Source organism: Psittacula echo (genome assembly GCF_963264785.1).
Source record: "Psittacula echo genome assembly, chromosome: 2".
Taxonomy (NCBI): Eukaryota; Metazoa; Chordata; class Aves; order Psittaciformes; family Psittacidae; genus Psittacula; species Psittacula echo.
In genome coordinates, this window is record NC_137737.1 from 70,997,756 (window position 1) to 71,016,188 (window position 18,433).

The 18,433-nt window shown below is 40.4% G+C and overlaps 1 protein-coding gene across 7 annotated transcripts in view; it reads right to left on the bottom strand.

Annotated features, from left to right (window-relative positions):
• Positions 1–18,433, bottom strand: part of FARS2 (phenylalanyl-tRNA synthetase 2, mitochondrial) — a 259,126-nt gene that overhangs the window by 68,430 nt on the left and 172,263 nt on the right. For all 7 annotated transcript variants that reach the window (XM_080610977.1, XM_080610978.1, XM_080610981.1 and 4 more), the window contains one exon: positions 15,950–16,101. In XM_080610977.1, coding sequence (XP_080467103.1) covers positions 15,950–16,101 — 152 coding nt within the window. The remainder of the gene's footprint in view (positions 1–15,949; positions 16,102–18,433) is intronic.

Genomic DNA, 18,433 nt, shown 5'->3' on the forward strand with positions numbered 1-18,433 from the left:
AGACAGATTGGGTTTTAATGAGCAAGGGAAACACAAAGCACCTGATCCTAATCCCACTGAAGTCAATGGGATGGTTTCTACTGACTTCAGTGGGCTACGGATGGAGCTCTGAGGTTCTGGTTTTGCATTTATCACACTTCCAGCTTCACTGAAACCAGCAGGGAGTTTCAGTGTCACTCAAAGAAGAACGGTTTTTCAACAACTAAGATTACCGATTTCTCCAGCATGGAAAATGCCCCATCATATGCATGAAAAAAAAAATAAAATCAATTGCTGAGAATTTCAAATTGCATTTTCAAAATACAGAACTCTTTAACTATTTGGGATAGACACTTATGGCTCATCTTGTGCCAGCCCTGATTGTGAAGAAAGTACAGTTAAGTGTTCCAAATGTATTATAATCTTTCCCACTATCACTTACAGGTGCCTTGCTTACATTATATTTTATTTTCAAGTCTACTTATTTCAGTAATCATGTTTTCCAGCACTAGAATGATCTGTTCATGTGGAACTGGTGGAATGTGTTGGAACAAGCTAATATACTAGCTTGTAATTAGTGATTTACCACGGATGAAGGGTTCCGTGGGACTTTTTAATTTAGAATCTATATATAGAGTTTGAAAGACAACTTTTTACCAACTGTGTGGTATTTTTCTTTCTACTGCTGAGGTTTGTAAGCCATTACTTCAGTGTATGCCTGGCCTACTCATCAAGTTCTTTAATGACCTTAATAAATCACATGTAAGCTTTGAGGTTAGGACACAATTCTTCAATTAAAACTAATAGTCATGATTGCAGCATCTCTCTATGGTGGTGCTGCACTCTGTTGGCAGTACACTATGCAAATGCAGCTGGGGTCAACAAACAAATGGTCTTCAGAACTGTTTTACAGCATTTCCTCTATTTCATAGTCTGACCAGTCACAGATTTTAGCTCTTGTGCATCAAACTTGCAACAGTTTGGCTACTTGGTTATCATAGAATACGTGCATATATGTTCTTTTCCTGTGGACGGTTCTTTTTATTCATAATTACAATGAAAATGACAAGCAAACAGTAGGTATTCTCCATAACGGGATTAAAGAATAAATCCCATTAGTTTGAATTTACAAGTCAAAGCAGATCTATTTTATAAATTGGATTCCTGCCGAGAATCATCAATAAATACATAAAAGAATAAGAGAGTCAGAGACTAACACTCTAACTTCAAACTGCTACACTCTCCACTCCCAGCAAACTTCAGGTTTTTGGAGTAAAGCATCATCACACTGAAATCCATAGCAGAATTTCTGATTTAAGGACCAAGATTTACTTCCTTGAGCTAGAACATATTCTTGGTGTGTAATGTGCCGCCTGACAAGACTGCTTACCCACTGTAAGTTGCCCCGCTGAAGAGAGGAATGAAGCACAGAACAGGGAATACCTGGGTAGGCACCAGATCTGCAGGGACAGAGGTGGCACCTGAACACATGCGGAAGTCTAATTACACAACAAAAGTAACATGCATAAATTGTGGTTGCAGTCATTTCTCATATGAATATTTTTTATACTCTCAGCCAAGGTTTCCAAAAGATATAGGTGTTTGGTGAATTCTTCTTCGGTCTTATTTTCAGAAGTGCTAAACATCAACTTCTGAGAATCTGGGCCCTTTAAAGTTTCTTAATTCAGTTATCCAGAAAACTCATTAGTTATGTTTGAAGATATTGGTCTTAATTAGTTACAGTGCTTTATCCCTGTGTCTTGTTTTTCACCTTTGCTTTCTTTCAGTTTTCATTCCTGTCCTGACCAATGCTCCAAGCAGAACTCAACAGTGGCAGAAAGAGTGCTTTTAAGCAAGAAATCTCACCCTGTGAACACCCTGCCATACTCAAAAACAAAGCTACAAGTTGAAAGGCAGTGGAGAATCACTCTGAATCCCTGAATCATCCTGAGGCTTCAGATAGCTAGTGTTAGTGGATGGGATCATGTGGGTTTTTTTGACTTTTAAAAAATTAATACCATTAGTAACAGGAGAACCTCTTTGCTTTAACTTCTTCTGCATATGGACATTGTTGATTCAGCTAGAAATCAACCATTTTACATCCTGCTTCTGTATTCTGCTACAAGGATTGCATGTGAGGAAAACAACAGAAAGAGAACAGATGTTGAAACTCAGTGAACTTAGTGCAAGAGAAAAAAAAAAATGGGGGAAGAAATGTTAATTACACAGACGATAACTCTAAAGCAGGTACTGAACCCATTCTGTATTATCAACCATTCTGTAGTATCAACCATTGCCTAGGTTGATAGTTCTCCTTCTAGTACACAGAAATGTTCTTTCCTCTAGAGATAATACACTGTACATGATGTAATCAAGCTCATGTGATAGAGGGAATATTAAGGAGAAAACAAGCATGGGTTCCAAGTAGATGCCAAATCCAGTAGATTCACAACATATATATAACTGGCATAATTATACACTAGTGAAGCATGTTAAGTTACTTGTACCAAATCCACTTAGAAACTTATCCCACTGAGCTGACAGTGGATTTACTTCAACGACAATACAAGGAACTGGGTTAGTAATCAGGAGAGCAGGAGATCTTGAATATGTAATGTCAAACCTCTACCACTTTGGTGGCCCATAATGGCTATTTTCATGAACTAGTAGGTTAATATTCAATTTCATAACTGGTAAACAACTGTAATTTCTATTTAGAAAATGGACTGTAAAAGCCCAAAAGGACCCACTGAGGACCACTGAGGAAACTACTATATAAAAAGGGAAGTCTGAGATCATATAGATATTGTATATATTTAAACATACAGGAAATAGATATTGGTATATTAAGATATAAGACAACACCATTTAATCTAGTACCCTGCTGACAGAATTGTCTAATAACAGAAGTTTCAGGGTCATATGAAATACAACAGTGATTTTAAGGTTCTTTCCAACCCTAACCATTCTATGATTCTATGATCATTCACACTAGGATTTCAGCATGACCTCAGGCAGGTGCTGCTTATGTTCTGAAGCACAAGAACTGAGAGCCTTTATAATTTTTGTGTAGCCATAAAGGTTTATTTGCCTGAAAGATATCCAGTATTGCAGACTTATCACACACTATGAGGCACATTTTAGTTACCTTTTTTGAATGTTCTGTCTTGGACTAATACAATGGAGGAAGATGGTCCTACTGGTTTCTTTCATCACCTTGAATTCTTTTAAACACCTTTCATGTATTCTCTTCCCGTTTTTCAAATGAAATTACATTACATACAATGACCATTTTTCTCCTCACATCAGAGCAACATCTTCCTCCAAATGCTGTGTATTGAAATACTCACACATCTACACCTCTTAAAAAACTCTGACCGGGAGAATTAGCATTATGATCCAAAATAGCTATCAAAGCACAAAAGATGTGAAGGTTGGTTTTTCATAGCGCCCCATTAAATTGTGGGCATTTTGATTTCTTTGATACTCTATGAGTGACAGCAAGGGTGTGGTTTTGAAAGGTTGGGAATTCCCACAGTACTGAGTGATTTCAGTGGGAGTTCCTAACACCCAGAAGATCTGAAAATAAGGACTTACTTTGTAAAGCCAGACCCAGGAATATCTGCATTAGCAGACACTAAGAAAAGCATCTGCCTAAGTGACACAATTCAGAGCTGAACACTTCTGTGTAATTATGCCTAGCCATTTACTTCAAAATAACTTGAATGCACTGCACCATCCCAGTTGATTTTCACTTCCTCAGTATACATCCCATCTACGTAACACAACTGAAGGCAACGTTCTGACCTAAATTCAATTTCCATAACAGCTTGTCAGACATGTCACTTAGTATTTTGGCCTACTCTGTTTCACTGGTCCACAGGATGAAACTGGCAATATCTCAGCTGAGAACCATGAGACCTTCATATACAAAGGTAATAAAAAAACCCTACAAGAACTACATTAAATCAGTCTTCATCCATCTCGTTTTTCGTATTCATTCAGGAAGTCCAAACGCAAACCATTCAAATGTTACAAGTATGAACAGTCATTCATTTCCTTACTATCTCTCCCACACGTGTACTAATAGGCACTAAAACACTAAGCATAAATTTTTTCTTCATCCTCAGAATCATTTTTAAATGGCAACCTTCCATAGCATTTTTGTGTGATGCCTGATAAATAATAGATCAGTTGCACGGCATTAGTGTTAATATTAATGTTACCAGACAGTGTTTGAGAGAAGCAGGAGAGAAACCTGAACTGCAGGGGATTTGGGGATAGCAGCATTCTCCATCCAGATGTACGTTTTGTGCTCAGGTCCATCCCTATAACATACAGATCTTACGGGATGCAGAGTCCCATGAATTTCTATTCAATTTACCCAGAGATGAGGACATTCAGCACTTGATAGAACTTGGCAAAAATTTTCTTAAATAAATTATTTAAAATGAAGAGGTAGGTTAAAATAAAATATCCACCAAGCACAAAACAAACAATAGGAAGATACTGTGATCTGTTTCAGGACTGCTGACATTTATTTGTTCTGAAATTAAGGAAAACCTTGCTTCCTCAACCTAAGTGTTGACATTTTCCAGCCTGGAGATAAATAACCTTTAAGCTGCTTAATGTTTTAACTCAGCATCAAGAAATCCTTCCTACCTATAGGTTTTTTTTTCCCCCTATAAAAATGTGTTCTGGATCCATAAAATATAAAGAGCAGTATTAATTATTTAGTGCTAAATCCATCTCTTCTGAGGAGCAATACTAAGAAGTGAAGAGGGGCATATAAAGACTTTTTCCTCTAATCTTGGCAGCTTTACAGGATGTATGTTTGGCTGAATAGAGCCTAAGAATTAGGAGCCTGGCCACCATATTACCAGCCTCGACACAGTTCTGTGAAGGCTTTGAGAAGAGATGAGAGCAAACGTGCGCAGACACTGCATGCATTCAATTCTCAACACACAGAGGACAGTAACGTCCATCATCCTAAGAAACGCTTGATACGGCTAAGTACTGTGGCTGCTTTATGTGGCTAGAAAGAGCCTTATAAAAGCAAACAATACCATCTCTACCTTCCCATGCAGATCTCCATACAAGAATTGGAGAGAAAATCAGGGTCGGCTACAGATGAGTTGCTTCTTCACTATGCTAGAACACTACAGAGAACAAACCTACCATACTTTTATGCTGAAATTAATTTAAGAGATGATTAAGGAGGAGTGGGACAAAAGTCATATGAAGGATGTGTCTATTGTTCTAAAGAAAAACTAGTTTCAGGCACAGATCTGAGATGTAGCCAAAACACATTTCCCTCCCTCACCCACACTTATCTTGCAGGGATTCCCAGTCTGCAAGCTGGGCATCCATCACTGGTGGCCTTGACAGGACCAGTTCACCTTGACTTCCTAGCCTGCTGGGGTAGGATGGCCAGCTACAGTGTTACTATGGGAGAATGGATGGGGCAGGGGTAGAGACCAAGAAAAGAGGGGAGGGGTATTGTATCCCATAACCAGGTAGAGAGCAGAGCAGAGTGGCAGGCACCCAGTCCCAGGCAGTGGCAGGCAGAGACAAAGCAATGGCATAGGCAGAGAAAACATTTCAACATGAAGTAGAAGGACAAAGCACCAGGTGAAAGGAGGACTCTCTGCCTCTTACATGTAGGGAATTCTTTCCCCATCCTAGCTGCTGAGTAGAGCACTTTCAAAAGGCACTGCTAGATTAAACTGACTTCAAGCTCTTCAGAGAACACAGTATTTACCATCTAATTAATGTGATTTGAAAAGCTTTCACTTTCTCTCTGACACACAGCCATTGCAATGCTTCTCAGACTCTAATATGCCCACAATCACACACTATGAAAACTAGTTCTGAACAGAAGTAATCTTAACCTCTGGACTACAAGGACAGCAATTCACCAGGATTTCTCTGAACCCAGAAGCACTCACAAACCTATTGCTATCTCCCATGCATCCTGCGGCAGCTGACTCCTTTAGCCATTTTTCACCGGCCCACTGCTTGCCAATAAATCACTGTGCTAATTCCTGTGACTCCTCCTGTGAAGTGCTTTTGGGAATTGTGGCAAAGATTTCTGGGCTGCATCTGAGAACTGCTGGTGAATGGCTGACTCCAGGTTGACATGATGAAGAAAGGTTAAGCTCTTCAGCTGAGCAGCCTCTTACAAATGATTCATTGTGACTCCAGTTATCCCTTTCTATACAGCAAGTCTATCCTCTGCATCTGCCTGAATACATAAGGGAGTTGACATTCGTCTTGTGTGTGGCTCGTGTACTTAAGTTTTCCTCTCTTCTCATTACCCATGAAGGTTGATTACATTTCCTATGGAATATCACTGGTGATACATCACACTTCCAGGGCCATGTTCCTCCCTCCTCCCCCCACTCCATTTTAATAGGAACCTGTGGTTACTTCATCTTTTTCCTTTCTTGAATACCAATCCCCCCACAAGCCTGTGTGTTAGCCACCAGCCTCTCACCAAAGAAGAATAATAGGGCTCCTACTGAAACTCATTAATAGTAAATTATTTTCAGTTAGTGAAGACAAGTGTCTCCGTGAAGTCTCTGAAGAGCCAGGGACAGTACACCAGAACACTGCCCCACAATTGATGTGAATACAGTGGTTTGAAGAAAACCTCAGACTTCAATAGTGAGCTATTAAGAACAGTTATTTGTATAGTGCCTGTCTGAACACTGAGCATAGGAGGGAAGGTAGAAGCTGTCTTTCCTGATCAGTTGATTATTCTTTTTTTTGTTTCCCCACTAGATGGTCTTCAAGTAAACACTGGCAACAGAGGTCTGAACTGGTAGTCCCAAGCAGTGTAAAAAGCTGTAAATCACAGAACTCACACAGAACTCACTTTTTACTGTATAAAGGAAGGGTTTGTTTGGTTGGTTGGTTGGTTTTTTAATTTTTTTTTTTTTAATTTTTTTTTGTATTTTGTGTTATACCTTAGTTACTGGACTGTTCTTATCTCAACCCGTGGGAGTTACATTCTTTCGATTCTCCTCCCCATCCCTCCAGATGGGGGGGAGGAAGGGGGGGTGGAGTGAGCAAGCGGCTGCGTGGTTCTGAGTTACTGGCTGGGCTTAAACCACGCCAGTTCGTAAAACAAAGTCAAGACATTTACTAGTATTTTTCAAGTCCATCTTTCTGTCAGATGAAGCAAGAAATACCCAGCATAAGCAGATGCTGAACAGTTCAAGGGCATGCTTCTCTGTCCCTCCTCTTAACTCCTCTCACAGTTCTTTATGAGAGTCTTAAGATTTTGGCAGGCAACTGCTATTTGGGGGACTTACAAAGCCACTTGAGGGAATCTGGTATCTGAATCCACACTGGAATTCAAAAGCTCCAGGCCAAGCATTTAAAAACCTCTGAAAAGGATGCTTAATCAAAATACACAGACAGATTCTAAGTCTACACATGTATATGTAATAAATACAGCACTGAAAAGAAAGGTCTACTTCATATCAAACAATACTTTCTGGTTTGTGCTATAAAAGTGCATGCTCATTTTTGCTACCTCTGACTTCACCCAGTAGATACTATAAAGAAACTGGAACATATCTGGTTGAAAGTTCAGAATTTCTAAAGTATCTAAAAAAGTCTTTTTTAAACAAAAATATGTGCATATTTACTCAATTAATTCTCCATATTGATTTCGATATGAAACATTTTTGCTGGGGAGGGAAAGGAGGATTTAAAAGCTTTTCAGTTCAATTGCCTCAAATGTAAAAACTAGCACATGGCTTCTCTATGTTCTGTGAATGCCCCTGCTACTGCAGAGGGTATTTGAGAAAGCTAAACACTGACAGCCTCAGTCCTGGTGGGGGACAGCAGGGCATCAAGATTGTGAGAAAGTGGAGAGTGCAAGACATCCTGGAGCATGAGAGGGTTACCTTGGAGTTACAGACATGGAACCCAAGCCTGGGCTCCTTGAAACCTGTAGGCAGCCAGGATAAAAATCTCACTGACTCAGTACTCATGTTATCTGGCCTCTGGCAGTACATAAGCAGAAGCCGTATGTCTTCATAAAGCAGATCTCTGTGAAGCCCAGTCTTTAAATGAATTTGGCCAGAAAGTCCCTGACCACCTCTAAGCAGGAGCTGCTATGAGAATGGAGCTACTTTGTACATAGCTGCAGTTCAGAAGAGTAAAGGCAAGGAAGAGAAAGAAACTGAGGAGTGGTTGGGGTCTTTCTGTGAATCAAACACCACTGGCTGTTGGCTTGGTCTGGGGCAGAGGGGAATGCGTGACATGCACACACCAGGAGCAAGGTGTTACCACACAGGTTGTACTGCTCCTGGTTGGGACAACAGAGGGGAAAAAAGAGGGACCACCAATACTACTGTAGTGCTTTCACTAGCCACTATATAGTCATGCTTTACTGTGAGGGCTGAAGAAAGGTGCAGAAGCCAACCAGCATCCACTGCCAGAGCCCCCCATGAACACTTAATCTATTACAGAAATATTAATTTTGCACTCATTTGACCAAATGAGAGAAAAATACCCAGAGCTGGAAAACACAGTTCATTAATAGGAAACCAATCCTCTGCTCGTTACAGTCAAAAGCGCTTCTGCATTGTTTTTTCTGCAGAGAAGCTGCTGCTGGGACTTTACCAGTTCAGCAGTTAAAGGTAATCTCAAAAGAATTCCTCGGCAAATTTTAAAGTGCTCAGGCTGAAGAACAACAACGTGTTCAGGGACTGAACTGATAGCTTTAATTTGAGCAACACTAGCAGCAAGTAGCATTTCAGAATTATTCTGCTTTAATTCACCTGTTCCAGAACCAAGCCAGCTTCAATTAATAAAGCAGACCTAAAAGTGTTTGATTTGATCTTCATCTAGGTAAGGAAAAGTGCAATAAACCTGGCAACAAAATGGAAAATGATGTTGCTACGTTGTTTTTTCTATATACTAACAAGATGCTAAGAGTGTGTATTGACACAACACAACAGTCAATACAATCTGACTCTTCACTGTCAGATCCATTCCTTTTACCATCTGGAAAAAAAGAGACACGGGTCATCTGAGTACTCCCAAAGTCTCTAAAGATGGTGCCACAATACACTTACCTTCCTCTTCACAGCAGCCAATACATTTCCTTTCACTTCATTTAACAGAGTCTTAGAAATGTGCAGATCTCACCCCAGAAGCGTGCAAGTAATTCACACAAAGGGAAGAACAAAACCTTTCTTACCCATTCCCCTCTTGTATTTTTAACATCATAGCTCTCAAAATGCAGCAAATCAATTTTGCCTCCCTTACAGTCTCCACACTGCCTTTTCAGGGTATTTTTAGTTGTTCTGATTAAAAATTTACCTCTTTAAGTACCGCTGAGGACACAGTGCATTTCTTGATTACAGTTTTGTATACTTTTTTCAGGCTACTTATGTATCTTTCTTACAACAGAAGATGTGGAGGCATATCCTTCCTTCCTTCCTTCCCTTCTCTTTCAAACAGAAAAGAAATTTTAGTATCAAACTTCAGGAAATCAGGACTTTCTGTCCTCTTCATCATGGACAACACAGGTCACACACATGCCTATTCTATCACATATTCTACCATGTTTAATTAGCCAATATCTTCTCTATCATTTTGGACAGGCATGCTTTCATTACTATCCCTGGAATTCCATGTTTGTGTGGTTGCAATACTTACCTGAACACCTCAGAAATGCAAGTCACTGCTCTTACTGTGATTTTCTGCATGGCAGTAGTTTTGATTTGCTTATCCATGGTGGGCAGAGACCCTTTCACCTTCTGATTGCTACTCAGCCAGACTTTCTTTTTCCCTGTGAACCTGTTATCTTTCTGAAACTGGAGAAGTCTTGACCAGTGAAAGGGATATTGCTTTCTGATTTAACTTCTAAAGGTCATTCATATTGATTAGACAGATCAGATAAGGTGAGTAGTAGAAGGCCTGAAGTAGAGATACGGAGAGTACAACAGCCATTGCAAAAAGTAAGAAAAAACCTCAGACTTTTTTCCTCCCTTCACCATCAATATAGAATGTTGCAAATGAAAAATGTCAGCCACAGATCCTTACTCATCTTGTATCTGCACAGCAATGCTTAAACGTCCTTAAAGATTTCCAAAGATTGCAAAGAAATAATTCAGTTGGTTAGCAGAAACAGTGCCTGGTCACATGGCTCACACAACAGATGACAACTCAAGGCAAGTCACGGCGAACTAATCTCACAGACCACGCACAGAAAAATATATTCCATAAAACAAAGGTATAAAAATCTAAATGACTGTAGCTAACGCATCAAGCAAAGAGAGCTTAAATCCACGAGCCAGGCTGTGGAAAACATTCTGCTCACTGCAAAGGGACATTTCTCCTCTATTCTGCCTGCCTTGCACATATCCCAACACCTGTTTTGCCATAACTGCCAGAGTTTCATGCAGTTTTCTTGGTGTTTCAGCAAAACTACAACTTTTTCTTCATATCTGTTTATTTATTCTTCATATAGAATCATAGAATAGTTAGGGTTGGAAAGGACCTTAAGATCATCTAGTTCCAACCCCCTGCCATGGGCAGGGACACCTCACACTAAACCATGTCACCCAAGGCTCTGTCCTTGAACGCCGCCAGGGTTGGAGCATTCACAACCTCCCTGGGCAACCCATTCCAGTGCCTCACCACCCTTACAAGTAAAGAACTTCTTCCTTATATCCAATCTAAACTTCCCCTGTTTAAGTTTTAACCCATTACCCCTTGTCCTACCACTACAGTCCCTAATATGCCTGAATAATGACTGTGTTGCAGCCACGTTTTCCTGTATTCATCAAGACAAGCTCAATACAATACTTAGATTCCAAGAATATCCTAAAAATCAGGCGACAGTAGGAATCACAGTATCACAGTATCACAGTATGTTAGAGATTGGAAGGGACCTCAAAAGATCATCTAGTCCAATCCCCCTGCCAGAGCAGGAACACCAAGATAAGGTCACACAGGAATGTGTCCAGGCGGGTTTTGAATGTTTCCAGAGAAGGAGACTCCACAACCCCCCTGGGCAGCCTGTTCCAGTGTTCCGTCACCCTCACTGAGAAGAAGTTTCTTCTCAAGTTTAAGTGGAACCTCTTGTGTTCCAGTTTATACCCATTACCCCTTGTCCTATCATTGTTTGCCACTGAGAAGAGCCTGGCTCCATCCTTGTGACACTCCCCCTTTATATATTTATATACACTAACAAGGTCCCCCCGCAGTCTCCTCTTCTCCAAACTATAGAGACCCAGCTCCCTCAGCCTTTCCTCATAAGGGAGATGCTCCACTCCCTTAATCATCTTAGTCGCCCTGCGCTGGACTCTCTCCAGCAGGTCCCTGTCCTTGAACTGAGGGGCCCAGAACTGGACACAATATTCCAGATGCGGTCTCACCAGGGCAGAGTAGAGGGGAGGAGGACCTCTCTCGACCTACTGACCACCCCCCTTCTAATACACCCCAGGATGCCATTGGCCTTCTTGGCCACAAGGGCACAGTGTTGGCTCATGGTCATCCTGCCATCCACTAGGACCCCCAGGTCCCTCTCCCCTACACTACTCTCTAACAGGTCGTTCGCCAACCTATACTGGAACCTGGGGTTGTTCCTGCCCAGATGCAGGGCTCTACACTTTCCCTTGTTATATTTCATCAAGTTTCTCCCTGCCCAACTCTCCAGCCTGTCCAGGTCACGCTGGATGGCAGCACAGCCTTCTGGCGTGTCAGCCACTCCTCCCAGCTTAGTGTCATCAGCAAACTTGCTGATAGTACACTCAATTCCCTCATCTAAATCGTTGATGAGTATATTAAATAATACTGGTCCCAATACTGACCCTTGAGGCACTCCACTAGATACAGGCCTCCAACTAGACTCCGCCCCATAGACTACAACTCTCTGGCTTCTCTCCTTCAGCCAGTTCGCAGTCCATCTCACTACCTGATCATCCAGACCACACTTCCTCAGTTTAGCTATGAGGATGCTGTGGGAGACTGTGTCAAATGCTTTGCTGAAGTCAAGGTAGACCACATCCACCGCTCTGCCATCATCCGTCCACAATGTTATTTCCTCATAAAAGGCTATGAAGTTGGTCAAGCATGACTTCCCCTTGGTAAAGCCATGTTGACTGCCCCTCATAACCCTCTTATCCTTGACATGCCTTAAGATGGCATCAAGGATAAGGTGTTCCATCACTTTCCCAGGGATGGAGGTGAGGCTGACCGGTCTATAGTTACCCGGGTCCTCCTTCTTGCCCTTTTTGAAGACTGGAGTGACATTTGCTTTCCTCCAGTCCTCAGGCACCTCTCCCGTTTCCCAAGACTTGGTAAAGATGATGGAGAGTGGTCTAGCAATGACTTCCGCCAGTTCCCTCAGCACCCGCGGGTGCATCCCATCTGGACCCATGGATTTATGGATGTCCAGATTGCTCAACTGGTCTCTAACCCATTCCTCATCGACTAAGGCAAACTGCTCCAGTGACCTGACTTCATCTGAGGTCTCAGGAGTACAGGGCTCTTCAGGACTGCCTCCAGCAGAGTAGACTGAGACAAAGAAGGCATTCAATAACTCTGCCATCTCAGTATCTTCTGTCACCAGGGCACCCATCCCATTCACCAGTGGGCCTACCTTGCCTCTGGTGTTAGTTTTATCAGCTATGTATTTGAAAAAGCTCTTTCTGCTGTCCTTGACCCCTCTGGCCAGATTTAATTCTAAGGAGGCCTTAGCCATCCTAGCTGCCTTCCTACATCCTCTAGCAGCAGCCTTATATTCCTCCCGAGTGGCCAGCCCCTCCTTCCATGACCTATAAACTCTCCTCTTCCACTTGAGCATACCCAGCAGTTCGGTCTTACCTTCCCAGCTGCATTTGATTGTGCAGGTCTGTGATGGCCTTTTATGCTGCAGTGGGTGATGGGAATGGATCAACAGCTGACAGGATTACCCTCTGACCTGTTCAGTCTCATGTACTGCCCGCTCCCCAGGATGCATGTTCTGAATGCAAGAGCCATATCTTGCACAGGTGATGCTCCTCTCTTGCTCAAGAATCCCCTGTTTCCAGATTTCCCAGTCTGACTATGGAACTAAACCCCCTGAGCAGCCACCTAATGTCCCAAGTGTTGTTCAGCAACAGAGATCCACACATCTCCTCTCATGTGATCCCTTGTACAGACACACATCTGTAATGTAGAGAAGTGTGTGGGTATTGCAGACATCTGAAAAGTCCATGTCCTCCTTTCAGTTTTACACTTTCGACTCAAAAGGAGTGTTAGGAGCAGGTGGACCTGCTTGGAATCGCTGGGATGAAAGTAAAGCTATGAAGTTCTTGTGGATCAGAGGGCTCCTGCTAAGCATCCCTACAGTTATCCTGGTTTCCGGAAACATTTTACACAAACGCTCCCTACTTTGACTTACCCGCTAAATCTCAGTTCTCTGCTTGGAACAGAGCACATGGACCTCCCGTATGAAGACAGGCTGAGAAAGTTGGGGCTGTTCCCCTGGAGAAGAGAAGGCTGCGTGAAGACCTTATAGGAGCCTTCCAGTACCTGAAGGGGGCTTATAAGGATGCTGGGGAGGGACTATTCATCAGGGACTGTAGTGACAGGACAAGGGGTAACAGGTTAAAACTTAAACAGGGGAAGTTTAGATTGGATATAAGGAAGAAATTCTTTACTGAGAGGGTGGTGAGGCACTGGAATGGGTTGCCCAGGGAAGTTGTGAATGCTCCATCCCTGGTGGTGTTCAAGGCCAGGTTGGATGAGGCCTTGGGTGACATGGTTTAGTGTGAGGTGTCCCTGCCCATGGCCGGGGGGTTGGAACTGGATGATCTTAAGGTCCTTTCCAACCCTAACTATTCTATGATTCCTTTGCTCTGTGACGTCTACCTGTTGTACTGGTGAAGAGGAATTCAGAGGAATCAGAAAATTCAAGAAAGTTAAATACAGAGATTTAACTTAGGTCTGCATGTCCTAACTACCACTACAACATTATTTTCTAATAGGAAATGCTTATTTTTCTGCCTCAAAGATGTGACTGCAGCATGAAAAAGCTTGCTGCTTGAAACATGCTACAGCTGATCTAGCCTCACTAGGCCGGCATCCATTAACATTAATTTCAGCTGCAAGGAAAATAAAATATCTGCAGACTAAACTGAACCAAAAAAGTTTATCTTCTGGAAAGCCTTCTTCACTCATCATTGGGTTTGCCTCAGTGTTGTGTCTTGTTTAGCTAAGTTTATTTTTATGCATTTGGGCTGGAACAGTTCTTAATTACCCTAGCATAGTAACTTGGCATTCTCCTAAATTTGTGCTTTTCAGCAAGGAGACTCCTTCCTGCTGTTTCTTTTAATTGCCTGTGCTTTCCGGGAAGATGTGTCAACATTATCACCTTACAAGGCAGATAATCAAGATTTTTTTTTTTTCCAAGACATCTCTTCCTCATTTAATTACTTGTCTTATGCTTTTTCCCATCCTTTCCTTTTCCCTCCAGAGGAATACATTTTCACTGCTAATACACACTGTAATCATAATGTAATGGAGCATGATTATCAGTCCACAGCCCAGTGTAATCTTCAAAGACTTCTAAACCACACAGAAGTCTACAAAATAACTACACAGTATCACATAGATACTTTCTGTAAAGGATCTTAATTAAAAGGCCTCTTTCTCTGTTCTGAAATAGTTTTATTTGTATAGCATTTTCTGTTTTCCAATTTTTATAGTATTGTAACTAAGAAAAGTATTTTAAGAAGGAAAATAAGAATGCCAAATGTCCTAATTCCTCACAGAACTGGTATTTTTAAAGGGTGAAAGAAGTTCAAATTTTAAATTTTAGAAGTGATTAATTACAAGCGTGAACTTAGGAAGCTTCCTGTACGTAACTAACATTCAAGACAGCAGCATTGCAGGTGTTCCTATCCCATGCACTTTTCTCCCATCCTCCACAGCAGATTTACTACAAATTCATGATAACGATTACAAATATCCGGATCTGTAACATACACATCCATGGCAACACTGAGGATCTCTTCTGTTAATTTCTGTGCCCAGAGGCTTTTCTGCAACACTGAATTAGAGAAACCACTGTACTGTTCCTGTAACAAGACAATTATCTTGGAATTAAGACTAAGCAGAACACTTTTCAGAGACTCAGTCTTCCAAAGGCTTCAGAGAACAGACAGAATTACTTAGCATGGCTTACATTATCGGTCCACAAAAGTTATATACCTGCACCACTGTGTTCTAAGAAGTAAGGTCATTATGTTACAGTCTTTACCTATAATTATATTTTAATGAGGTAGATAATATCCTTGGAATTACTGTTTTTAATGAGGCATTTTAAAAGATTTCTTTTACTGTTGTAAACTAAGAGGACTACAACATCACTTATGAACAATCCATTAGTGTCACCAACTAGAAGGTGAGAAATGTTTCCTTCTTGTAGTGTCAAAACGTATCTGAATGTTTGCTAAGTGAGGGTTTAATGGCTTTAGAGGACAATGCTAGTTAAATCCTAAGTCTGTGTAGCAATTATCAACAAGCAGTCATCCTTCCCATGTATTTGCAGAAATCACAAAGGGAACCAGAGTTGTATTCCTTGTGGAGGAAGAAACGATCTAGTACTGAACAACTGCCACCCCTGGTACATGGTTCAGGATATGTCGCAGCATATCAAAGGAGAAATCGCATACAGGAGAAATCCAGACCAGTGAATCCTGTCCCTACCTCACCACTCTACTAATATGGAAGATAATATTCTCAGTAAAGAAGAGAAGCATGACCCATGAGCTGAGCTGTGACTGATACAACACTGAAATACAAGACACTGTTTTTAAGTAAAAATACTTCTTGAAAGTGTTAATTTTTTTTAGAGCTAAAAAATGAAATGTGCAAACACTGTAAGAATTTATTGGTATATGAAACTAAAGTATTTATATTCTGATCACAAAAAAAATGTAGTAAAAGTTTTACTTACTTCGGATGGGTAAATTCATCCACTAGGACAACCTTTTCTATCAGGTCTCCACCAATGGTTCGAGCCAATTCATAGAAATCATTCTTGGAGTATGTCTCAGAAGGTAGCCAAAAGGAGATGTCATTGATCAAAGGTGGATATTTGCTGAGTGGCTAAAAGAAAATCAACACCATACCTTTATAAGTGGCTGGACTTGGTAGGTATACCTAGAACTGTTCTAAACTTGTGTAACACACATAGCACACATCTTAGAATCTTTCTGAAATGCTTTTTGAAAAGCAAACTGACCTGATAAACAAGTGAGATGCAAGATTTTATACTAGGAAATGTCCTTTAAAGATCCCCTCATAACCTATTTGTTTAATTCATTCAGAAGAAAACCTGGTTTTGCTAAAATCAGCATTTATGAGCCTGAATACACTTTTGGATCAGAGCTGTTTAAGAGGAAGAGATCATTTTAACATGATTATTCACTGGGTAGAATTGCACTTTATAAAAGCGTTTTACAGTATTTTACAGATTTAAAAGTTTTTATCACATTCATGTATAAAATTTATATGCATTTTATATCATTCATATACACCATTATATGTTTATTATCTGTACTGTCCAGTTTCTAAGACAGTATTATCAACAGGCAACTTCTTATTAAAAGGTTACAGTAAGAAACACACTTAGGCTTAAAAAGAAGGATCAATTCACTTCCCAGGGGTTTTTATAGATATCCAAACATCTACAACAATAAAAAGTATTGCTGTTAACATAATTATTAATTCCACAAGTACCACAACAGACTTTTAAAAATAAAGGGGCCTCTTTGCTGCAGACAGAAAGACCTCATCTTGTGGTCAGAACAGTGTAACTTGTTATTTGAAAAAACAGGAAGAGAAAGAGAAACAAAACTTAGTAATCATTAATTTTTTAGTTTTGATGAAACTTCCTTGGAGTCAATGGGTTTCAGATCTCGCCTTTGCTAAGACATTTCCCCCGTCTGAAGAAAGGAAAATGGTAATGCTCGCTTTTCATGCCTTTCAGGTCACACAATATCTTACTTCTGCCTTCCATTAATGCACTGCACTTGAATAAATATTTTTGCACAAGACTTTTGGGGCCTGCAGGAGAAAACATCTTTTCCTTTTCTGCTTGTATGTACAGGATAGCTAATATATGCACTTTGCTCTACAGTATATTATCTTCCTCAAAAACTTATTCCATGCCTGCGTATGTTTTATGGTGGAGCAGTCAATTCCTAAGCGAATACCTGCTAAAAGCAATAAAACTGTTAAAAAGGTAAATTTACAGCATGCTGATTTACTCAAATCCTGTTCTGTACAGTGTAAACCAGTCAATAAATATCTGATAAGGAATACAGTGCAAGTTTTAAATTAATAATCCCCCAGAGAATAAAACTGTGAATCACAAATGATTATCCAACTTGTTAAAAGAATAAACTCGTCAAATGAATGTACATCCTGTACATCAACTCAAAAAACCCCTTCGTACAATAAATCCACCACACAAAAGCTTTTGATAAAACACGAATGAATTAAATGTAAACATCTCTGCTAAATAAAAGTCACAGCTGCAAATGCTGGAGACAATCCCCAGTCAACAACCTAATACATGTATTTTACATGTTCAAGTAACACAATAATATCCTTAACCCTGAAAGGAGCAGAGTATCCACAATTCACAGTATATGAGTATTTGCTATCAATTTCAAAAGAAGCAGGATTATGTCAGGCACATGAAAACAGCACTCTTTTCCCCATTTCAATTGAGATGTACACAAGCACACAATGTGGTCTGATGTTGTGCCTGGAACAGTCTGATTTACATTATCATTGCCATCAAATCTGACATGAACAAAGTTATTCAAAGATGTAATAAACTGTAGGGTCCGTTCCCAATCAACTTCCCAGATTATCAAGTGTATAAGAAAACTGCTTCTTTGACTCAATTCATGGTGTTACTAGCCTAGATACAGAACTGTATTTTTGTTTGTGCACACGTGTGTGTATGCTTCAGTGTGTTACAAAGAGTGGAAGGAAAAATGCTTAAAACAGTAACTTTTTTATTATTAGGGTACTAACCTTTTCTCAGAGCTCTGTAATACAGAAAAATCTTTCTGGTAAAAGGCAAGGCAATAATCCCATTTTATACTCTCCCTTCACCACCTGGCTGCAGTCAATATCATTGCAGTAAGTATTATATCAACACCAAAGTTAGTATAAGGATAAAATTCTTTGTTCTCAAACATATTGATCTGTTTGGTGTAGAGCTACATAATTATTTATTACCTACACATAAACCATGAAAAGGGTAGGACAAGTCTCTAACTGGCAGGTTAAAAAGAAGTTACCAAGTTTGTATTCAGGCACTCTTGCAAATACACACTGTGGTCCAACAGATCTCGCTGCCATCACTGTCCTTGTTTCTAAACTTTCATGACCTTTAACAAGAGTGCTCTAAAGTCCTTTAACT